The sequence below is a fragment of the Acinonyx jubatus genome, chromosome D4 (genome assembly GCF_027475565.1).
Source record: "Acinonyx jubatus isolate Ajub_Pintada_27869175 chromosome D4, VMU_Ajub_asm_v1.0, whole genome shotgun sequence".
NCBI lineage: Eukaryota > Metazoa > Chordata > Mammalia > Carnivora > Felidae > Acinonyx > Acinonyx jubatus.
The window spans coordinates 14,254,075-14,278,242 of NC_069391.1; the positions used below are offsets into that span (position 1 = coordinate 14,254,075).

At 45.8% G+C, this 24,168-nt stretch overlaps 1 protein-coding gene across 21 annotated transcripts; it reads right to left on the reverse strand.

The window, feature by feature from the left end:
• Positions 1–585: 585 nt before the first annotated feature.
• LOC106986620 (protein CutA homolog) lies at positions 586–24,069 on the reverse strand. 21 transcript variants are annotated; one of them, XM_027034970.2, is made up of 6 exons: positions 20,151–22,076; positions 16,121–16,269; positions 9,449–9,508; positions 7,230–7,275; positions 6,926–6,975; positions 586–4,067 (listed from the first exon to the last, which is right to left on the reverse strand). In XM_027034970.2, exons 1-6 carry the CDS (start codon positions 20,217–20,219, stop codon positions 3,965–3,967), a joined length of 477 nt encoding a protein of 158 aa, XP_026890771.1. In that variant the 5' UTR covers positions 20,220–22,076; the 3' UTR covers positions 586–3,964. The 21 variants fall into 21 exon arrangements, 1 of the variants encoding a protein (XP_026890771.1); XR_003412827.2 differs by lacking the exon at positions 20,151–22,076 and adding an exon at positions 22,083–23,790 and having other exon boundaries at positions 4,025–4,067; positions 9,402–9,508; positions 15,920–16,269; XR_008290998.1 differs by lacking the exon at positions 20,151–22,076 and adding exons at positions 22,083–22,922; positions 23,930–24,069 and having other exon boundaries at positions 586–6,975; positions 7,230–9,508; positions 15,920–16,269.
• Between the last annotated feature and the right edge of the window lie 99 nt (positions 24,070–24,168).

Below are 24,168 nucleotides of genomic sequence, written 5' to 3' on the forward strand. Positions count from 1 at the left end.
CTGCACTTAAAAAAATTCATTAACCGTCGCTCCCACTTGTTTCTACCATGGTTTCTGGTTCAGCCTTTTAGCTGCCCTTGGAACAAAACCACAGCTGAAGCCAGGGTGTAAGGGGGTGAGATTATTCTTTGGGCTGCCAGCAATGTGATGGAATGAAAAGTGAATGGTCTGAGGGGTCAAGAGACCTGGGTTCTAGTCCAAGTTCCAAAGTGAACAGCTATATAGACCTCCTGAAAACAATGGTCCTGCCCAGGCTGGAGAGTGCCTGGTTCTTCGTAGTCTAGGTTACTGATTACAAATTTACAACAAATATTTACTTTGGAATTTAGGAGCAAGAAATTAGAGTTCTCAGAAATTCTCTAAATCACAAGTTATTCTTGAAATACTTGAAACATTTTCCCCCCCCCCCATTATCATAGATATCTGAAAAAAATTTAACAGGAATATTAAGCTTAGCAGTAACTACAAAGAACTGTAGCCTATAGGGAATATTTAAACACTGGAAACCTCCAGGGAACATTACTGGCTAGTATTCAAATAACATTCAAATATCCTAGCAAGGTTAAGAATACATGGAATCACGTGTCAAAATTGCTAAATTAAAATTTATTTTGCTTCCAAAGCTTATTTCTTCAAACAAAGCTCATAGGATTTGTATAAAGTATATTATGTGTATTAACTTATTTGTACAAATAACTCAGTTTGCAGCAGATAGGGCTCGACAGACACACCTAGGACATGGCAACAATCGCAAGCAAGATTCATTGGTGGGTAACCATTTCTCTCCTGCCCTGGGTCCCTCCACCCTCAACTCCGTGTGTTGGTATTTCTTGCTCTGTTTTGATTTGATAAAGATAGATTCCTTCAAACCAGTTAACATCTTTATGCTTTTAAGCGTTAGTATTCACAGATAATTTTAGTATTGTTTTTCATTTCCTCAAGTGATTTTTTTGGGGATTCTGGATTCAAAAAACATACCTTTCCTGAGAAATGCTGGGAAGGAATTCCTGCATGGAGCCACTCATCTAGGTCCTATCCCAGGTCCATAGGATGACTCAGGGGGCAGGGTGGGGGGCAGTGTGGTCTACGGTAGTAAGCTGGGAGTCACACAGACCTGCAGAATCACTGAACTCCTCTAGTCCTGTGCCCTGATGTGCAGAACAAAGATACTGTCACCAGGCTCTGGATCTGTGGGGACAAGTAAACACTGCAGTACATTTTCAAGTGCCAGACCGATTACTGTATACATGTTTTCAGAACGACTCACCCTTCCTTTAGAGTTGGCTACAGTAGGCTCTCTGGGCGTTTGGCCTACAAAAGGGTATGTCCAACCTCTGAAAGAGGCAGTAAGAGCATCAGATCTAGAATCAGACTTGGGTTCAGAGTCTAGCTCTGCCACTTATGTTAGGTGTCATGCTCCCTGATCTCAGGATTCTTCTGCAGGCTGCGGAGAACACTGAGTTAAAACCAGCAGAGAGCTGATATTTTGTTCTCTCCCATTTCCTGTAGGTAACTATGACACTGAGGCAAAGGAAGTCCACCAAGAAAGCTTTCTGTGCACAGTCAGCATCGAAAATGACCCAATGAAGGCCAGAGATAGGAAAATCTCCTTTGGAATTAGTCCCACTTTAGGAAAGGTCAAGGAAAAGCAGCTGGATTTTGCCAGTTCCATAAGTTAGAAAGTAACTGGGCTATAGAGAAAGCTTTATTCAAATCCTTGAAACATCAATTTGGGAAATATTTGCCAAACCCTGTGCAAGAGATCAAATTGATTCAGACATACTCTTGACCTCGAGCGGCTCACAATCTAGAAATAGGAGGCTGGCTGTAATGCACAAGGATAATAGGAACACTGAGGCCGGAGAGATTCCTTCCAACCCAGAGGGAGCCTGCCTTGTAAAGGAGCAGCCAGATTTCCCAGGTGTTCGTGGAAAAGGGCACTCCAGGCGGAGGGGATGTCCGGAACGCAGGAATAACTTCACATAGCATACTGGAGCCATCCACTTGCCACAGTGGGCAAGGAGAGGTGGGCGGTGGAGATGGGAAAAGCGAGTTGAGGCAAGGTTATGAAGGGCCTTGAAAGGCAGACCAACAGACTGGGCTCTAACCTGAAAGCAACAGAGGCAGTCCGTCTGGGGTCCCCAAAGCGTTTTCAGCAGGGTTTACTTCACACCAGATTTTGCTGTGTATCAGAAACATCTGTTGTAGGGGGCACCTGGGTGGCTCAGTCGGTTAAGCATCCGACTTCGGCTCAGGTCATGATCTCGTGGTCCAGGAGTTCAAGCCCCACATCGGGCTCTGTGCTGACAGCTCAGAGCCTGGACCCTGCTTCGGATTCTGTGTCTCCCTCTCCCTCTGTCCCCTCCCCCGTCACACTCTGTCTCTCTCTCTCTCTCAAAAATAAACATTTAAAAAAATTAAAAGAAAAGAAACATCTGTTGTAAAAAGGGACATCACCAGTATCATTCTCTTTGTCCTTCTCCTGAGGTAGCCCTCCAAAATCCCTACTGGCTATCAAAAAAGGATCCTCTGGAGCTTTGGAAGGGCCTCGGCCTTAAGTCCCTACAAGGTGTTCCCAAAGGGCCCTGGGAGAGCCTCCATTTTATATTTGGAGGAACTAAGGTTCAAGAAGCACAGTAGGTGTCAGAACTCGAGCCTGGCAATAGCTCTGCACATATCCTTCCCTCTGGGAAGACCCAAGATACCAAAGAGGCCTGTGGACCCCACAGTCTCCCCAGAGTGGGGTTACCTCGTGACAGATTCTGGGCGGGAACCTAGGTCAATCTTTCTCCTCACCCTAAAGGGGTGCTGCCTCCCCTGCCCTCTTTCACCTGACACCTGGGAGCAGGCATAGCAGAGTACCAGACACACGGTGAGCGGTCTTGGCTTTACCGTTCTTAACACGCCACCCCCTTGCCAGACCTCAGTGCAGTTCAGTTCCTTTGGTAATCTATAAAATGGAGACTGGCTTAGACCCCTGGTTTATCAGCTTTTATCAAAGAAAACTCAAAAAAACTTACAAGGGAGTTCAATACATAAAAGTGATACAAGACAGTTCTACTGGTTGAGGTATATATTGGTTGAGGTACGGGTGGGGAGCGGGTCTCATACCCTTACCCCACCCAGGAAGCACCCAGGGTACCGTACCTTCTGTTGACCGCTAGCTCAGGGGAACAAGTCTGAAAAACCCTAGTCTAGCAGTTCCCCAAGGTTCTTTCCTACTTTAGGATGCTCAGTTTCAATGCTCAAGTGACCAGGTTAGTACCCTGGGCTCAGAACCTAGGTCTCTAATGAGCAAGGCACCAGAACCTTCTGATACCTGTCACATTCAGGCTAGGAGGAGTCTAGACCTATTTCCACCCACGAAGCTGTGTCTAAGCCCTAATACTCCTGCAGTCCTATCCCCAATCACAAAGCCCATTCCCACCATTCAGGAATAACAAATACCATCTTTAGTTACAAAAAATAACCCTGCTTGTCCCTGAAACCCCACCATTAGCAATTCATCCTTTTGGATAAAGTGCTTGCCAGCTCCCCTAGAAAGTGACATTCATCCCACACACCGGATGAACAGGTCACCAGGTCTTCTTCCTGCATCCTGGGCACCCAAGGTAGGCCCAGTAACTGCAGGAGATGACAAACGTCACCCTCACTGCCATCTCCCCTGGGCCCTCCCCCCCCCCCCCCCATATAACTGCCCTCACCCTCCTGCCCCCTGGCCACCTTTAAGCATGAAGCACTCAGAATCCAGTTCCATTGCGTTGCATGGCCCGACCAACCCGGCCTCCTCCTCCAGCCTCGGGGGCCTCAGACCTTCACCTCCTCAAGTTCCTCAGCTCTTCCGCGCTGACACAGACGCAGGCTCCAGAGATGCGAGGAGGCAGCTAGAGGCCCCCCGCCTCCCCAGAGGGCGGCTGCTGCAGGCTAGAGGCAGCCGGCGGGACCTGCAACGAGCCACCCCCACTCAGTCCTCCCCCGTGCCCTCCTCCAGCCACTTTAGATAGCGCACATCTCCTTGGTCCATGGGAAGGCTGAAGACCTCTGGGATTTCAAAAGGATGCACCAACCTTTGGAAAGAAAGCAGAGCCCTGTGAGTGACTATGATGAGAATCAGCCTATGCAGTTAAACCCAACCGGCCAGCCTCCTGTGAGGCTGCCATCTACCGCCATCTACCGCGGTCCACCTGCCCAGGCCCATGGGCCACTGCTCCTGGGCCTGTTTCCCATTTGTCAACAAGGAATGAGGTGGGCCAGATGGCTTTAGAGTCTCCCGGTCATGGGTTCCAATTCTAAGCCTGCCTCTTGTAGCTGTGTGACCGTGGACAAATCACTTCATTTCTCCACAGGCCCTAAAAAAACGGTGTCAAAATAGTACCTATGTGACTGGGTTGCTGGGGAGTGAGACAAGGCACAGAAGGCACTTACCTGGCGTACCGATGGGCACTGCATGCATTCATTACATGGCAGTTACTGTCTGTATCACTATCCCACGCTCATCGCTGTGCCTTCCCCAAACGACCCCCCGTATCTCTGCATTGTCTTCTCCTCCAAGAAAGTTCTCTGTTCGTCACTTACAAGCCCGTCTATCCTTCAAAGCCCAGCTCAACCACTGATCTTCTTCCAGGGATCTTCCTCGACCATCCAAACCCATAGGAAGCTCTTCTTTCTCTCCATTCCTTTCACCTGGCCCTCGGCACACAATGCAAGTTTTTGCTTCTTAGACTGAAGAGATATGAGGCCTTGGGCCTCAGTCCCCCATCTGTCAAATGCGGGGAACAATCCCTGCTTCCTTTCCAATGAAGGAGGCACTGTAAAATTTTCATGAGACAGCATGCATAGTAAATCACAACACATGCACGCGTGCCTAAACATTTGGAGTTGGGGTGATTTTATCCAGTGACCAAGGATAATGCATTTTCTTATTTCAGGGCACACATCAGTGTGTTTGTTTTCTGTTTTTTGTTTTTTTTTTTTTTTAAGATCTTATTGGGTTTATTCAATGATTCAAAAACCAGGCAGCATCCCCTCTAGCAAACAGAAAAGGAGCTCCCTCACGTATGTGTTTTTATTAGCAGACATACAGAACTCAGTGTGTGTATGAAGGCAGTGTTTGGACACACAGAATAAGACCGTTTTAACACGTTAGTAGTAAGAGCTGCCGTGCCACCACCAAGAATCACTGATTTTTTTTTTCCTTTGAGAGGAAGAGAGAGAGCACACATGTGTTGGGGAGGGGCGGAGAGAGAGGGGGGACAGAGGATCCGAAGCTGTGCTGACAGCAGAGAGCCCGATGCAGGGCTGGAACTCACGAATCAGGAGACCGTGACCTGAGCTGAAGTTGGACACTTAACTGAGCCACCCGGGAGCCCCAAGCATCAATGATTTAAGCCAGCGCTTCTCGAGCTTTAACGTGCATAGGAATCCCATGGGGATCTTGTTAAACTGTAGTTTGACTCCTTAGTTTGGGGTGACAGTGAGGAGGCAGTCCTAGCAAGCTTCCAGGTGATGCCAATTACTCCCCAAACCATACCGTGAACACCAATCTAGACCAGCAGTTTTCAGAGTGAGGCCCACTGACCCCTGGGGAATTCCAACACTCTGCCAGGTCCATGAGGCCAAAACTGTTTTCAGAAGAATACTAGTTTTCATTTTTTTAATGTTTATTTTGAGAGAGAGAGAGAGAGAGAGTTGGGGGGGGGGGCGGGGAGGGGAGAGAGGGAGACACAGAATATGAAGCAGGCTCCAGGCTCAGAGCTGTCAGCACGGAGTGGGATGCAGGGCTCGAACCCACGAACCGCGAGATCATGACCTGAACCGAAGTCGGCTGCTTAACCAACGGAGCCATGCAGGCGCCCCGAAAAATACTAATTTTCTATTAATCTTCTTACTGTGTTGACCCCTGCACTGCTTGCTGGTGCAAAACAATGCCGAGTAAGACTGCTGGCACCTCAGCACGCGGCAAGGCAGTGGCACCACAGTGTATGAGCCTCACGGTGCTCTTCTCCACCGCACGCTCGGGCTTCAGAAAAACGTTCACTCAAGAACATCCTCAATAAAACAGCGAAGATTGCTATTGCTATTGCACTTCAGCCCTGGAGTCCCTGTCTCATTAATGACGAAATGGAAAGTGCACATTAAAGCACTTCTGCCGGATACTGAAGTTCAATGTTGTCTTAAACCTGTCTGCCCATTGAAGCCACAAGCCAAACTAAACAAACTGCACTTTTTTTCATGGAACACCATTTTTAATTTCAAGCCTGAGTGACCATAATTTGTCTGTCATGTTTACAAATGCTGGTTACTGTGGTTTGAGCATTAGGCAGACGTTTTTCTCTAATGTGAACAAAGTGAGCCGATCACTCAAATGAAGACAACTGATACCATTTGTTGAGGAAAAAAATTCATGTTTTCAAGCAAAAATTAGAAGTTTGAAAGTTTGAGTTTATCATCATGAGCGTAAAAGTGTCCCAGTACTTAAGAGGGAGTCTGTTTTCTGAGGAGACGCAGCCTTCTCAACAAGCCAGATGTTGCCAAAATATAAAATGATGCCATTTTTCTCACTTTGTTTCTTGGAATATATGGTTACTTCCCATAAAAATGTATTACTTATGTTTATATAGAACAGTTGTATTGTTATTATTTTAAATGAGCTAAAACATTTTTTTAATTTCGTAGTCTTACTTTCTAATGCAATAAACTTTAATATAACCTTAAGCTCCCCTGGGATCTGAAGACCAAAATCTTGAGAACTACTGTCTCCATTCACTCACTCTAGCCTCTCATTTTATAGCTGGAGAATCTGAGGGACAGGGACATGCCCAGGGTCATATGAGAGGTTGGTGACTAGGCTCTAGGTCTCTTGCTTTTCAAGCTCATTCACTTAGTTCCCAGGACATCCCTAGCTGAAAAGACACACCAGCATTACCTGATATAGCTGAACAGCATGCGGACCTTGGAAGTCTTTGTCTTTATTAGCTGTAAAAGAAAAAAAAAATCCCTGCTTTAGGAAGGACCTTGGCCCCAGCCATGCAGCTACTCGTTCATCTGGCCATTTTGGAGACAGCATTCATCCAGGTCACCGGGCACCATTGCATTTGCAGATTAACCTAGGGCACCTGATGTGAGGCAAGAACCTCAAGCAGTTGATCTTTGCTCATTTTTAATTGGAACCTTGGTCTCACTCTCCATCGAGGCCCCAACCCCCCCCCCACCCCCCCATCCTCACTCACCAACAGGATTTCAGTGGCTTCTTCTATTTCTCCATTCCAAAAGTACCTGGAGAAGAGAACAAAACCAAATTATGATGCTCACAAGAGCCCAGGAGATACCAAACCTGGCCCAATTAGGTGGCTTACCAAGGTGGAGACTTTAAAATCCTTCCAACCCCACACAAAAATGTCTATAATTGGCCAAGTCCCCAGAGGTCATCGAGTCCAATCATTCTAATGCATGCTTCTAGTAGCTGTCTGAACATTTTATCTCTTGAAGAAGTCCATCGATCTACCTTACAGGCTTTCACCTGAGATGGTTTTCCTTCCGGTATGCCAACATCTGCCACCCAGTTGTTTTCCCTAACTTCCACATGAAGAGCCACCTCAGGACAGCCCTACAGAAACTCCTGTTTTCTCTCCTCCAAATTGGGCATTTCCAGCTCTTTCTGTGCTCATCCTATAGTCATGACTTCCAGGCCCTTCCCATCCTTTGGACTGCTACTTTTATTACTGACTCTTTAAGTGGAGAACCCACAAATGGAGAACTAAAAAAACACAGGAGGCTTCAGGGAAAAAGTGAGCTTTATAACATATGGAAAGAAACAGGCCCAAAAGTTAAAAAAAAAAAAAAGTCAATAACGATGTTGAGAAAAGAACACAAAAACAGCATCACTGGCAGGGAAAGAAATTTGGCCTGAGAATATCTACACTGACCCAGGGCAAGCCCAAGATGACCTAGGCCATCGGCACTGTGGTGAAGGGATTGATTATAAAAAGGATGGACGTATGAAGGGAATGCCAGGCTGAAATGCTGTTCTAGTTCCCAAGCACTGGCTTTATGTGAATCACTTACATAATTTTTTTAAAATTCAGTGAGCCAGGCCCAACCCCCAGGGAGAATGACTGAGTAGCAGCTCCAGAATGGAGCTCAGGCCTCTAAAACACAGCCACATTTGGCTGTGCTGACAGCTCAGAGCTGGAGCCTGCTTCAGATTCTGTGCCTCCCTCTCTCTGTGTCCCTCCCCTGCTTGCACTCTCTTTCTCTCAAAAATAAATAAAGATAAAAAATTAAAAAAACCCACAGCCACACTTGGGAGCTACAGCTACAGACAGATGTGAGCCACTGAGGGGAGGGCGTTGCTGGAGGTGTGGAGGGGGCTTTCATAACACAGCACTTTCCTGCTCTGACCTTCAGAGTAGACACTATTTCTCTCTCTCTCTCCCCCTCCCCCACCAGGGGAAGAAGGAGATGAGAAACAGGCTGATCAGAGATATCAAGGCATAAGACAAATCTTGCACAGCTAGTACTGGGAGGCTGAGATATTTTGATAAGGGAAATGGTACAACCAGGATTAACTCCTGTGAGGGAGTTAACAAAATGAGAAGCAGACACTACAAAGAAGCAGCTTGTCACATAAGCTAACCTCTGAGTTTCCCACAGAATTCAAAAGGGACAGGAATTATTTTCCTTGATATCTTAATAGGCTTACTCAGGGATGGAATGTCTGGTCTGACTTTTTTTTTTTTAATGTTTATTTATTTTAGAGAGAGAGAGAATGAGAATGAGCAGAGAGAGAGGAAGACACAGAATCCAAAGCAGGCTCCAGGCTCTGAGCTGTCAGCACAGAGCCTGACGTGGGGCTCGAACCCATAGGCTGTGAGATCATGACCTGAGCTGAAGTCAGACGCTTAACCTGACTGGGCCACTCAAGTACCCCCAGTCTGACTTCTTTGCTAATAACAAGCTAACTAATTTAAACAAAGAATGTTGGTTAAGCATCCAGCTCTTGACTTCAGCTCAGGTCATGATCTCATGGTTCATGGGTTTGAGCCCCGAGCTGGGGCAGTGCTGACAGTGTAGAGCCTGCTTGGGATTCTCACTCTCTCCCTGTCTCTGGCCCTCAGCCGCTCATGTGTTCGGTCTCTGTCTCTGTCTCTCTCTCTCAAGATAAACTTAAAAAAAAAAAATTTAAACAAAGAATGTGCAAACAAGATTCATTGTTCCTAAACTACAATTTTTTTCCACCCTTCTGTTTACATAGCCTATTTTTGCTTTTATTGGTTGACATAAATCCACTAGGTGATTTCCTCTGAATATAAATTAACAATGAACTGTTCGTTAATCAAATGCCTTTGAGTTGTTCTTTGACAATTTCCCATTAGTTCGTTGTCCTTCCCACCAGCCAGTACCTGACCTCGCACTCCCACACTCTTCCACAGGCCACAGCAAAACTCACAGTGAGGATGCCTTGGGCAGGATGTTCACAGAGGCAGCCAGCTTCTTATCCAGTATAGCCCTAAAGCAGACAGAGAGAGAGAAAGAGAGACCATCACCAAGGTAAGTACCCAGCGTCTTAAGAAAAGGGACAAGGGACAGGAGTTCCTGGGAATTGCCCAGGAAACCAGAGTTTACGTAGATAACCATTTAGAGGGCCCCTTCCTCCTCAAACCAACACATTCCATAACCACCAGGCACAGAACTTCTAAAGACAGTGCTATTTATAAGTCCTCCCCTGGATGGGGAGGAAGGTAGAGAAATAGCTATGGGAAGGCAGTTTTAAGGACAGGCCCAGGGGAAGGGGAACAGATTAACACTGGACAGAGCACAACACCTGGATTCTGTTCCTGACCCTGCAGTGGATGGTTGTGTGACTTTAACCACATTCTTTCATTCCAAGAGTAAGTATTCGAGCATCTGTCCAAGACAGGCATGTCCCCCTGACTCAGGCTGCCTCTCCTGCTGTATAGTTACAGTAACAGGATAGGTTCAGTCAGCGGTTTCCAAACCTTTCAGTCAAGAACCCATTTTATTCTATCACCATCTTCTGCTTTTGTCTGATAGGTATCCAGCTGACACTGCTTCTGATCTGTAGATACCCACGTGACCACACAGATCAGATACAACTCCAAATAAAAGCAAAAACCCATCATACTTCTTTTCACCTCTTAATTTATGTAAAGGTTTAGAAACCACAGGCCTCAAAGCACAATCATCACCTTTGCAGACCTGTAAGATTTTTTTGTTTTTTGACAGATCATAGGTTGGAATCCCTGGTCTGATAGTCTGATTCCTATGCAGAACCCTGATGAACACAATCAAATGCACTTGAATTAGTACAGGTGTCACGGAAACAGGAGCACCGCCAAGTCATCAATGCAAAGAGGCGTTCTCAGACATCAAAACCTCAAGCCCTCAAATCAGGCAGGCCTTGACAAACATTTCTCAGGTCTCAGGCAGCCAAGGGGGCCTGATCTATTCTCCGAAGTGCTTGGACCCTGAGCCCTGCTCACTGATACCTCCTGCCCTCAGCTGTTGCCAAGAGAACTGACCTACTTTCTCTTCCGTGAGTTCCAGGCTGAACGTGGCTCTATTTAAGGCTCCACATTTTGTGACAGTCCCTTGGAAAGTTCCAGAGATAAATAAATCCCTGACTGTAAGGAGAGACACATGGCACAAATCTGTTTAAGCACCTGCTGCAAGGCTTGCTCACTCAATCGTCCGCTGAGAAAGTACATTTTATTGGTCCTGACTGTAGCAAGGAAACACAGGGGGTGAATTAAACCTTAAAAAAAAAATAATTCCATTGTCTCATAGGCCCAGAAGGTGAGCTCCTCAGAGACTGTCACAGCAACCTGTCCATGGGTAAAAGACTAGAAACGTGGAGGGCTATGTTATTCAAAAAGCCCCTGTGGCCAAAAACCAAAACCAGAGAGTGTGAGAGCAAGAGAGAACTTTAGCTGACTGATTAACACACACACACACCAAGACAAGCAGCGAGTCACAGGTGGCAGCTGAGGTCCTCACGCTCATCCGAGGACAGCAGAAGATAGAGACGCGTAGAGCCTCGAGAAACTGCCAAATTCACAGACTAGTGAATCACAAACCACATACGTGGTCTGGCTCTTGTGGCATTTTAAAAATTCTTGGTTTTGTTACTAATATTTACTATCAGGATATTTCACACTCAAAAACTAAGAGATTATCAGGGCATCTGGGTGGCTCATTCGGTTAAGCGTTCGACTTTGGCTCAGGTCATGATCTCATGGTTTCATGGGTTCGAGCCCTGCATCCGGCTCACTCTATCAGCACAGGCCTGCTTCGGATCCTCTGTCCCCCTCTCGCTTTGTCCCTCCCCTGCTGTGTGTGTATGCGTGTGCATTATCTCTCTCAAAAATAAACATCAAAAAAAATAGATTACCTTGTTTCTCACAAGAAAGTGAGTCTTGTAACATTGGACATACTGTCCTCCAAGGTCACATTTACTTAGAGCTGAGCAGTGGCTATTCCCTCGAGGTGACATCCACTTCTCAGGTCCACACATTCCCACTGCCCTCCTTCCTCCCAGTGTGCAGAAGAGTCAGGGCTGCTATCTACCATCGCCGTCCCTCATCACACCCCAGCCCACTTTGCTCATTTAGGGGCCTGCTTGTGGGTATTTGTGTTTGCGCCTCTGATCTGATCCACTTCCCTCTTATCTACAGGAGGTCGAAGCCCAGAGAAGACGACTTGTGTAAGGCCGTATGTGGAGTGGGAAGCAGAGAGGACACTAGAATCCAGGTCTCCCAGTTCAACATTCAGGATTTATACTCCGGCCCCAACAAGAGATGTTTCTAGATCACTTTTCTAGCTAAGAACGTGTCTGTCAATGAAGAGATCTAAGAACACTGCCAAGAACCAGAACTGAACTGACCCAGAACTGAGAGGCAGCAGACTAAACTTTAAAGAACGCGAAAGAAGAAAGACCACCACACCAACTGAAGCTGAGAGACGCGGTCTCGCTGCTGGTTCTGTAGCTCAGGCTGGGCTTCCTGCCTGCTCCTGGTGACGGGCCCTCCCCATCACGTACCATCTACTCTGCTTCTACAAAGCCTGGAAACTACACCTGGCTGCCTCTTTTCTATCCAAACCACTAATAAAAAATACCAACCAAAATAGGTTGAGTGAGAGCTCCACGGCCACATCCCTAAAGGCTCCACTTGAGACTTCCAGTCCGACCGGACAGACTAGACAGATACTCCATCCTCCCCTTTGACACCAAAGCCTAGAAGCAACAGGAAATACCTGTTGCTCAGCCATGCCAGCATACGGTAAGAACGAGCTGCGTACCAACAACTGTGGGGAAGCCCCAAAGAAGAAAGGGCAGTCCTGAGACACGAATGGGAGCGTGCAGGGGAGCTGCCACGGGAGACGAGAGCAACAGTCCCCGTCTGAAGGGGACGGGAACCAGAGCAGGCAGGAACGCGGAGGCAACCACCAAGGTGGGTAGCTGGGACGCCGCAGCAGAGGCGGACCCCCAAAATCTCCCAGGGCCCAGGCAGCAGTAATGGAGTGTCTGTCCCCAGGCAGGAGCAGAAAGTGTGCCAGAAGACCAGTCAGTAGGACACCCCGGGCAGGTGAATGTCCCCCCAGTGCGCACTCACACTGGAGACAGCGCTGCGTGTCCTTGGAGCCATTCTGCACTTCCCCACAAGCACGACTAAAAAGATGAGCAAGGTCACAATTAATCACAAGGTAATTGAGGAAGGTCAGTAACCAAGAGAGACAAAAACTCAACAAACAGAAGAATTTACACAAGAGAACCAGTTAACAGGACATTCAAAGCCAAGATTTTAAAATAAGTAGAACTGTGTACACTTGAAAGTTGCTGAGAGCAAATCTTCAAAGTTTTCACCACACACACCCACACGCAAGAGAACTAGGGAAGGTAATGAATGTGCTAACTAACCTTACTGGGGTAATTGTTTAGTGTTGTATATTTACATTAAGTATCACGTGGTCCTTAAATTTAACAATGTTGTGTATGTCAATTGTATGTCAAGAAGGCTGAAAAAAATTAAACATAAATTAAGTATAATTAATATCCATAAAAGACAAAGCAAGGTTACTGCATCCATAAAATATGATCAGGCAATTATGAAAGAAGAGCAGTTGGTTAAACTATTAAAAAAAAAAAAACCTCTATGGGAATGAAGCTGGTGCAGCCACTCTGGAAAACAGATGCAGGTTCCTCAAAAAACTAAAAATAGAACTACCCTACGACCCAGCAATTGCACTACTAGGTATTTATCCAAGGGACACAGGGATGCTGTTTCGAAGGGGCACATGCGCCCCAATGTTTATAGCAGCACTATCAACAATAGCCAAGTATGGAAAGCGCCCAAATGTCCATCGGTGGATGAATGGATAAAGAAGATGTGGTATATATATATATAATGAAGCATTACTCAGTGATCAAAAAGAATGAAATGTTGCCATTTGCAACTACGTGGATGGAACTGAAGGGTACTAGGGAAAGTGAAATTAGTCAAAGACAAAAATCATATGACTTCACTCATATGATGACTTTAAGAGACAAAACAGATGAACATAAGAGAAGGGAAACAAAAATGTCCTCCTCAGGGAAGGGGACAAAACATAGGAGACTCATAAATATGGAAAACAAACAGAGGGTTACTGGAGGGGTTGTGGGAGGGGGGATGGGCTAAATGGGCAAGGGACATTAAGGAATCTACTCCTGAAATCACTGTTGCACTATATGCTAACTAATTTGGATATAAATTTTAAAAAATTTAAAAAAAACAGTAAATGTTTAAACAAAATAATCAATAAAAGGGCTGAATAGCAAAACAGCTGAAAAACAAATAAGAGAGGACACTGCTCCAAAATTCTCCTAGTACACAGAATAAAGAAACAGAAAAATATAAAAGTTCAGTCAGAGAGAGCAAATTCAACATGTACCTAACTAGGAGTTACAGGAAAAGGACAGAGAAAGAATAAAAAGAGAATATTTACCAAACCAACAGTTGAACATTAAGATAGAAACTCCTAATTAAAAAAAAAAAAAAAAGAGGGATACCTGGGTGGCTCAGTTGGTTGAGCATCTGACCCTTGATTTCAGCTCAGGTCATGATCCCAGGGTCGTGGGACTGAGCCCCGTGTCAGGCTCCATGCTGAGCATGGAGCTGCTTGAGATTCTCTCTCTCTCTCTCTCTCTCTCTCTCTCTCTCTCTCTCTCTCGGTCTCTCTCCCTCCCTCCCTCTGCTCCTCTCTCCTGATCGCACGCTCTCTCTCTAGAGTAAAACTTTAAAAAGATAGAAACTCCATGGGGCGCCTGGGTGGCTCAGTCGGTTAGGCGTCCGACTTTGGCTCAGGTCATGATCTCGCAGTTTGTGAGTTCGAGCCCCGCGTCGGGTTCTGTGCTGACAGCTCAAAGCCTGGAGACTGCTTTGGATTCTGTCTCCCTCTCTCTCTGCCCCTCCCCTGCTCATGCTCTGTCTCTGTCTCAAAAATAAATAAAACATTTAAAAAAATTTTTTTAAAAACATAGAAACTCCTAAAAACTATCAGAGAGAAAAAGTATTATCTACAAAGGAACGAGACCCCAATAAACACCTGACTTCTCATCAGAACCCCGGAGGCAAGAAGGCAATAGAGACCCCTCCCCAAGCTGACACTGATACATTTACTGAGCTGGCCTCCCAACTAGTTAGGACCCAGGTGTTAGAATCCTTTTCCTCCCAACACCCCACCTCACAGATGTCAGCTGATAGTTCTCTGACAGGACTCAGACTGGCTGATCCAGGGGTCGAGACAGTTTAGCACAGACCCTGGGCATACCAGAAGCATCAGAAAGGATTTCAGTTTCTAGCTGCTAAATATTATGGTTGTATTTCTGGAGTAATCACAGGTTCTTTTAGACAAGTGCTATTCTCAGGGCACCTGGGTGGCTCAGTTGGTTGAGCATCCAACTTTGGCTCAGGTCATGATCTCACAGTTCCTGAGCTGGAGCCCCGCACTGGGCTCTCTGCTGTCAGCACAGAGCCTGTTCCAGATCCTCTGTCTCTTCTCTCTCTCTGCCCTGCCCCCACTCTCTCTCTCTCTCTCTCTCTCTCTCAAAAACAAATATTAAAAAAAAAGAAAAAGAAAAACTTTAGACAAGGCTCTTCTCCAAAGGTAACATTAATGAAGGAAAAATAGACATTCTAGTTGGGGGAAAGAGAATTGAATAAATTGCAAGGTTAATCTGTGACCAACAATTTGGGGGGATTTGTGTCCCCAAAGACCAGATTCAACATTTTAAAAGACTGTAACTTAGTCTATCATCAGACTTCAAGAATGCTGAGCTACAAAGTAAAAAGCCAAATTCATTACCCTCTAGACCCACTAACCCTCTTCAAAGCTGTATCTATAAAAAAGAGTACGGGGGGTGGGGGGGATTCATAGCCAACAAACATTTAATGAGTACCTATTACATCCAAGTTAGTGGGGTAAGAATTGCACATATTTCCTCTCCTTTAATCCTCACGACAGCCCTGTGAGGTAAGTAGCATGATGTTATGTTATACTGAGAAATCTAACACTTTGAGAAAGAAAACAACTTGCCCAAGATCACACAGTTAGCTAAGTGGCACAGCCAACATTCAAATCCTGAACGTTTGATTCTAAGTCCAGTGCTCTTTGCACCACACCATAGCTGCCTTTAGAAAATTGCCAAGTATTTGAACAGCCTCTTTGCCCTCACTTGTCATGGTGAGCACCTCTGGTACTAAGCTAGGAGAATATCTCCAAGAAGACAGCGGAGTCAAGAATTATAAGACAAAAATTCTCAACCTGCAAAGTCCCCCCATCCTCTGACTTTAACACCCTGGGCAAGCCACCTGACTCTCTACACCTCATATCCCTTAAATGCCCCCATGTGCCACTCAACATTTTCAGGCCCAGGAGCAGGATCCATGGGGGTGGGGGGGGGGTCATTCAGCCGTGGTCCTCTTATCACCCCAAGCTGACAGCTGCGTAGTGGACACACAGGGTTGTCAGAAGCAAGAGAGGGAGCCCAAAGTGGCCACCGTGTAGCATCCCGGTAGCTCCCCCAGCCTCCTGGGGCAGCACCCGAGCCTCTCCACGAGACCTGGCAATATCTCTGGCAATCTGCTCGTTGGGACAGTTGACAAAGACGATGGAGTAAGTGCCGGATACGGAGCTGCTGGTGATAGCTGAAGGGAGCTGCAGGCTAAGGGTCCTGAGCACTGGATAGGACAGGAAAGAAGCTGCCAGGATCTACATGGTGGGGAAAGAAAAACACAGGTCAGCAGTGACACGGCCACTTCGCTATCTGCCGGCTCAAGCACATTGGAACCAAGGCTAAGCATCATTTTTCATCCCCATTCCCCATCCACAAAGTAATTCCTGGTATCTGTATGGAGCTCTGGTGCTTAAACAAAGTTTTCATGCCTAAATATTTTCCTATTTTCATGCCTAAATATTTCATGCCTAAAAATTTGCATTTTGCAGGTGATAAAAAAAATGATAAAGAAATCAAGATCACGTAGCTTTTTTTTTTTCTTAACGTTTATTTATTTTTGAGACAGAGAGAGACAGAGCATGAATGGGGGAGGGTCAGAATTCGAAGCAGGCTCCAGGCTCCGAGCTGTCGGCACAGAGCCCGACGCGGGGCTCGAACTCACGGACCGCGAGATCATGACCTGAGCTAAGTCGGCCGCTTAACCGACTGAGCCACCCAGGTGCCCCCTCACGTAGCTTTTTTAACTGGTGAAGCCAGGATTAGGAATCAAGTCTGGATGAGCAGAAACCCATTCTTATTGATAGAGCTACTACTGGAGGTAAAGCCAACTGGCAACCACTGAACTGCTATCATCCCATGGGGATTATTAGTAATGATAAGCTCTTACATCTGCTGATGTTTAGGGAGTTAATTTCACCTCCATTCATTTGTATATGTGCAGGCACTGTGGGTAGTCCAGTGGAAAAGGTAGCCTAATTCAAAGTAATGTGACCTGTGTTATTGTAACTGAGAGGTGGTGGGACCTGGAGGAAGGCTGTACCTGAGGGAGCAGAAAAGCCTTTGAAGAGAAGGCACCGTCTAAGCTGGATCTGAAGCAATAAATAGGTTTACAAGAGGAAAGGGAGGTACTCTTAGCAAATGACAATATATACAAAGTCGAGAGGTATTTAGGGACAGATATCTAGTTTGCAGGTATGAGATCAGGAGGAAGAAAGACCGGCAAGACTTACAAAGACAAGGGTCAGACAGAGGAGTCTGGGGTTTACACTCATGTGACAGGGTGCTTTCGTAGGTTTTTAGGCAGGAGAGTAATAAACATGGTCAAGCTGAGTAAAGTAACAGAAGAGAGAGGAGGGACCAGAAGGCAGTCTATTTAAAAGGCCACTACAGTGTTCTAGGAAACAGACCTTAACAACTTGAGCAAAGAAGATGGCAGTGACAGTGTGAGAGCAAAAGACACTCAGGACTGAATTATCCTATTTTAATGATAAACTTTAAAATAAGAGGAACTGGAAACAACTGATGAACAGTCTCCAATCCAGGGCTCTCTGCTTGGGGGATACCACAGAGCCATTAAGAGGATGGCGGCAACCTGGAGGGGCCGCAGTGTGACTCAGGCAAGGCTGAACAGGAACGCGCTTCTCCTGCCTCCCAGCCCAGGGCTCAGGCCTCACTCAAACAGGCCTCTGTTCTCCCACTCTCCTTCCACATTATTGCCTGGGGCCTGGCTCCTACTTCTTGGCAGGGCCTGAGCAGCGTTTTTATGTTCTGAGCTCCAGTTTGACTAGAGGCCTGTCTGGGTCGGGTTTCTCATTCCCTCCTACCACCTCCACCGACAACTCAATTCAAAATACCAGTCCTCTGAACTAAACCAGTGACCGTGCAAGAACAAAAGAACCAGGCGGTGCAATGAAGCTTTTATTGCATGTGTGCGTTTTTTAATGACAACCCACTTAGAGTATAAGAAAAAAATTAAGGCCCTAGAAAGCAGGATTTAAATCCTATTGCCAGTACTGCTAACTGCCTGTGGCCTTCAACAAGTTACTTCCTCTCCCTTCTATAAATGTTATCTAGAAAATGGAGATCCTGACACTTGTGCTGCCTACTTCAGAGTTGTCATGGGTTCAAACCAGCTAGAGAAACTACTTTGTAATCACGAGTTCTGTCGAGGAAGGGAACGTGCTTTGCTCATCACTGTATCCCCAGAAAAGTTGATGGCCACAGCAGGTTAATATTTGTAAACTAGTGAATTAATATACCAGTAATGTGTGGTTATTAAGACTGAATAGCCTTGTGAAGTAGAACGGGCTCTGGAGTCACCCACTGCTGCTTTGAGCACAGAACTGAACATACTCGAACATGCAAGGTGTCAACTACATGACTCTGAAGTGGCTTCCAGAGCAGACTCTAAACAAAAGGGGCAGTGGGCTATCCCCCCAATCAAAAAAGCCACTCCTGGGGAAGATGTGGGACATTTCAGCCAGCAGGTATCAGTGGAAAACAGAGCTAACAGGATTAACTACAAACTCCCCTAAAACGTGTTGGAAACTCTCATATGAACTCACAATCAAAATGCTAAGAGTAAGAGGTAAATGGGCCCTTAGCTATTATCTAAGATAACCTTTCATTTACCAAACAAGGTAACTGAGACAGAACATACAGGAACTCTGTGATAGAACCAAGACTTGAAACCAAGGCTCTTCCTCCCACTGTGGACTCTTTGAACTGCAATGACCAGGAATTGGTCTAGTGGGGTCATGGCAGCTTCACATACTCCAGTGGTTCTCAACTAGGGGCAATTCCCCCCCCCCCGCCCAGGGGACATCTGACAATGTCTGGAGACAATTTTGACTGTCACAACTGGGAAGGAGATGCTATGGCATCTAGCAGGTAGAGGCCAGGATTGCTGCTAACATCCTCTTGTTCCATTGATCACAGTGAAATACAGACAGTTGTCTGCACAAGTCTCCCCCATTGGGCATGAGCTCCTTAGTCCCATTCATTTCTATGTTCCCAGCACTTTACAAACCTTGACAGGGAGTACAGATTTGAGAAATGTTTGTGGACCTACCAAAAACGTGTCAGAAGCATGAAAAGTCAGTTTGGAACCAAGGGTGGACCACAATATATTACAAAGTGGCATTCTATGAAAGTAAGATTGATGGGCAATACACACATCACAGAATTCCCTAATAAAAACATTGTAACGGAAAAAGACCTACTATAATTTTTAAAGTCTTTATAACATTTTCATACTTACCTTTTACTATACACTTTTTCTAACTTTACATTTGTTTAAAATATGAACCTTTCTGTTCATATTTCATTCTGCCTTTTTCCTTTTTTGTCCTGGAATATTCACACAGCTTTTAAGAGGTTATGATTGACTTTAAAATCAGTGTTAAGACAGAAGAGAAGAGGCCTCAGAAACCACCCAGTGGTTCTAACCTTGTAATCGACCTAGTTTTAAGGAATCTAAGATACTCTGGAGTTGAGTGCTACGTTGTGTTTATCTATATACACTTTCTCACAAACACACAAAGCAAAAAAATCTACAGTCCTAAAAAGGTTAAGAGCCACTGATTTGTGCCAATTTTTCAGAAGGGGGATGGGAGAGCCAGAGAGGGGAAGAAATCACCCAAAAGGGAAGTAGCAAGGCTTCGGATCCTTTCCTACAGTTCTTTCCACCTCCCGCTCAAACACCACCACCAGAAGTACTCTGTAGGCACTTCCAACCTCAACATTTTACGATATTTCATAGATGAGAAAACAAAACTCTTCCCCAAATGCAGAAAAACAAGATGGTAACTGCAAGAGAAAGAGGCAAAGAATCTACCCTGTGACCCTCACAGGAGAACTCACCAGCGACACCCCTTCACCTCCCGGACAACTCTCGCCATGAAACACAGCCCAGGCACTCGTCCTCACAAGGTGGGGAGTGAAGGGTTGCTGGAAATCTTCAGAACCATGCTACAATCTCCAGAACCCAGGCAGTGTCTCCAGGGATCTTCCTACCTGCCTGGTCCCAGCTCAAAATCCCAGGAGCAGAAAACAGAAATGCAGTTTCTTCCCTCAATCCCCAGGTTGGGGGTTTAGGGGTGAGAGAGTTCATGGAGTCGTAGCATGGGGCACTCACCAGGAGGCATATAAGGACAGAGGGCCGCAGGTAGCCTGGCAGAGGACACCGGGAGCCCAGCCTGTCCATGGCGTCGCTGGTAATTTAGTAGCACAGTAGCGAACTGTGGCCTCAGGCTGAGTTGCAAGCTGATGGGCGGGCACTGAGGGCCTAAAATGCCCTATCGCCTCACCACTTGCTGTCTGCCTCACTGCTCAGGCAGGCCCCAGCCAGGCTGGCCAGAAGGAGATAGTGAGGGGGCAGGGAAAGAGGGAGTAATTATTCTCACTAGGCGATTCTCTTCCTAGAAACAAAAAGCCCACGCACCAAATGCAGACCTATAACTCCTACAAAAATAAAAATAATAATTTTCCCTCCCCGTTGTAACAACAAAAAATGATAAAAATCCCCACATCACATGTACAGATAAAAAGATGGAAGTTTCTTAGATCTATAAAACTTTCAGAAACCATGGCACACAAACACAAATACACCTACACAAAACTCTTCCACTTTATAGGGGCCTATCCTGCCAAAAATAACCAGTGAAGCACACGCACACAGGCGTGCGCACACACACACAGCTGCCTTCCTATCCCTCACAGCACCTCCTCCTCCCAGGAGCTCCCTTCTAACTCTCCCTGGCTTAAAATACATTTGTTCCCTGCTGCTCTTCTGGGAAGTCCTGTGAACTTCATCTTTCCAGGCCAGATGCTCCATGCAGCTTTTTCCAGGGTTGATCCCACTGCCCTCTATTTCCCTAAGGCACTTTGTACACACTTCTGCGGCAGCATTTTATATCAACCCTGGGGAGCTGCAAACAAATAAGAAAAGCAGCAAGCTAATGACTGACTGCTGCCCTTTGAGAATGCAGTTCTCGAAGTTCTCTCCATTGCCAGGGTTTGCAACTTTTAAATCCAGCTTTTTAATGTGAAAATATCTTAATTTTTAGATGAGATTTCTGGGGCAGGGGAAGGAGCTGACTACACAAGGATACAAGTAAACTTCAAGTGAAGGGAACTGTTCTGTATCTTGATTGTGGTAGTGGTTACACAAGTGTTAAAAAAAATTCAACTACACAGTTATATTGGTGAATTCTATTGTATGTAAACAGTACCTTAAACAGCCAGGGAAATGCTGGAAACCAATTCAAAATTGTTTTACACTGGGTAGACCAAACAACTCATCTGTTAGCCAAATATGGATCGCAGGCTGCCGGTTCACAGCCTTTGTGTTTAATTATCTGCTTACTATCTCATTCCTTGGGACTGTAACTTCTTAAAAACCCATACTTCCTAGCAGCGTCTGACAAAGTGGTTAATAAATCAGTTGTAGCCCTAGTCTTATCATTTACATGTTTAGCTGTGAAGACTCGTGCAAATTACATAGCCTCTCTGAGCTTTGGTGGACTTTTTGGTAAAGGAAGGGCTAATACCTCCTTCACAGGTCTAAAGTGAGGATTAGTAAAGACAATTAATGTGAGAGTGTTGTAGAAAATCTAAGAGCATGTCAGCTTTTCAAAAGCAAGTAGTCTCATACTTAACTATTATGGTTAACTCAGAAAATTTCGGGGCGCCTGGGTGGCTCAGTAGGTGAAGTGTCCAAACTTTGGCTCAGGCCATGGTATCTCATGGTTTGTGGGTTCGAGCCCCACGTTGGGCTCTGTGCCAAGAGCTGAGAGCCCGGAGTCTGCTTCTGATTCTGTGTCTCCCTCTCTCTCTGCCCCTCCCCTGCTCTCACTCTCTCAAAAATAAATGTTAAAAGAAAAAAAAAAAAAATCTCCACCTGTGTTTGAAGAACTTAGCATCTGTGGAAAAACTGGGCTAGAGAAAAAAAAGCTGAGCGGTCCTAAGAAAACCGTTATATCCAAAGTCCAGAAAAATAAATCAAGACTGTGATCTTTTATACCTATTACATTAATAAGAAATGTAGCCACTGTTAATGACCATTTACCTTAGATCCTGAGATGGCTTCCTGAGATCATGTCCCCAAGTTTAGCATGGGACCCCACATAGCTTATGCTCAGTAAATGTTTGTGAAATGATGAAACAATATAGATGTGTGGCTGATGATAAGCATGGTCATGATGAAAGTGATGTTGGAACAAGAGAGGAAGAATGGCAAGACATGAGTCATCATTTGGAAGAAAACGCCTCTGGATTCACTTCTTCAACTCAGGCACTTCTACTCTCTCCAGATTCAATTCTAAGGTTAGATTCCAAAAATCCAATTCTGCATTTATGGCTTTGGCAGAGTCTTCAGATACAGTAAGTCTCGGCGCCAATGCCTGAGGGTCCAGGATCTTCTTCTGGAGGCTTCTTATCCTCTTTCTCTGTCTCTACCTTCTCCTCCTTTTGGGATTCAGATTCAGACTCCCCTTCAGACTCAGATTTTGTATCCATCTTCTACACCCACACTACCTCCTCTTTGTGTCTTCTTTGTTCAACTCCTTTGCTTTATTTTGAAGGTTCTCTTGCACCTCTTTACAGGTATATAACAATTTATTGAAGTCTTTTTTAAAGGCCAAACTTCGATACGGGAAAGGATCCCTATCCTTTGCAGCATCAATGAGGTCTGAGGCCTGGCATAAGAAAGCATTCAGTTTCCTTAGATTCATCTTTACCTCTAGTTCCAGGGTCTTGTCTTCTTCCATATTTATTGATATAGACTCTCTTTCGGTTATGAACAAAGCTTGAAACTTGAGCACCTCATTAATTTCCCCGTTCGATATCAATGAAGTTAAAGTCCATCCGTGTTGCAGACTCCATGATTTTTGCAACTTCTTCATTAGCTCTAGGGAAACATGCATAATCATTCACAACATCATCCAAAAGTTTCCACCAGGCTTTAATAAGAGCAGCTGGTCTTATATCATCCATTGACTCTTTTATCACTACCAAAGCATCAGCAATGTTGTACTGTTGCCATGTTCCTCTCAAAGTAAGACAAGGGTTTTTTTCAATACAGTCAAACATACGCTTGGTGTAATACCTCCTGAATGCTTCAATTATACCCTGATCCAAGGGCTGAAGACAGCTAGTGCCTTCCAGGGGGAGAAACACAGTATCAACATTAAGATGAGCAACCAAAAATGAGTCTGGGCGATTGGGACCTCTGTCCAAAATTAGCAACACTCTGAACTCAAGATTTTTTTTTTTCTATTAAATAACTCCCAGCCTGATGAATAAAACAATTATGAAACCAATCCAAAAAGAGGGCAGCGGTTTGGGGTGTGAACTCCAGAATACAGAAGGCGGTTTTTATCTTTGTCCAAAAGACATGTGGGATTAGGGTCTTTACAAAGCAGCAATGGTTTTATCATTTGGTCACCGGCGGCACTGGCACCAAAAAATGAGGGAAATCCTGTCCTTAGCTTCCTCTAAGCTTTCCGGATTTTTGTCTCTTTCCCTAAAAGTACGTGGAGGCATGCACTGCCAAAAAACTGGCTCATGTCCTCGGCATCGAAGACCCGTTGAGGCACATAGCTCTGATCAGCCTCTGGAGTTGTTTGGACATACTTGGATGCCGACTGGGCAGTCAGCGCTTCTTCCGCTCCCATCGACCTCGAATTTCGCAGACTGTGGCGATTTCTAAACTTCTCAAACCATCCCTTGCTCCCATGAAACTTATCCGGGCTGCCCTTCCCAGTCGTTTCCACCCGCTGCTTGTAAATGCGTTTGGCCTGGCTGCAGAAGGCCTTCAGCGTCAGAGGCCGCCCCCCTATGGTCTGGGCCTCCACCCAAAAAGGCTAACTCCATCTCCATCTTCTCGATGTTTACGTGCCGGGGAATGCACCGCACCTTGGAGCGGAGAGGCGACACAGTCTCCATGCCGGCCCTGATGGTCCTCGCGTTTCTCCTAATGGTGCGCACGGTCTATTCGTTGACGCCCAACAGGCGCCCCACGTCGGTTTTACTCACGCCTTCTTCCAGCTTCTCGCGAATTTTCATCTTGTCTTCCAGAGGTATGACCCTCCACCTCCTCTGGATTCGTGTCTGGCCAGGGAGCAATATGCCCAATCGCCTCGGCTCCGCCTGGG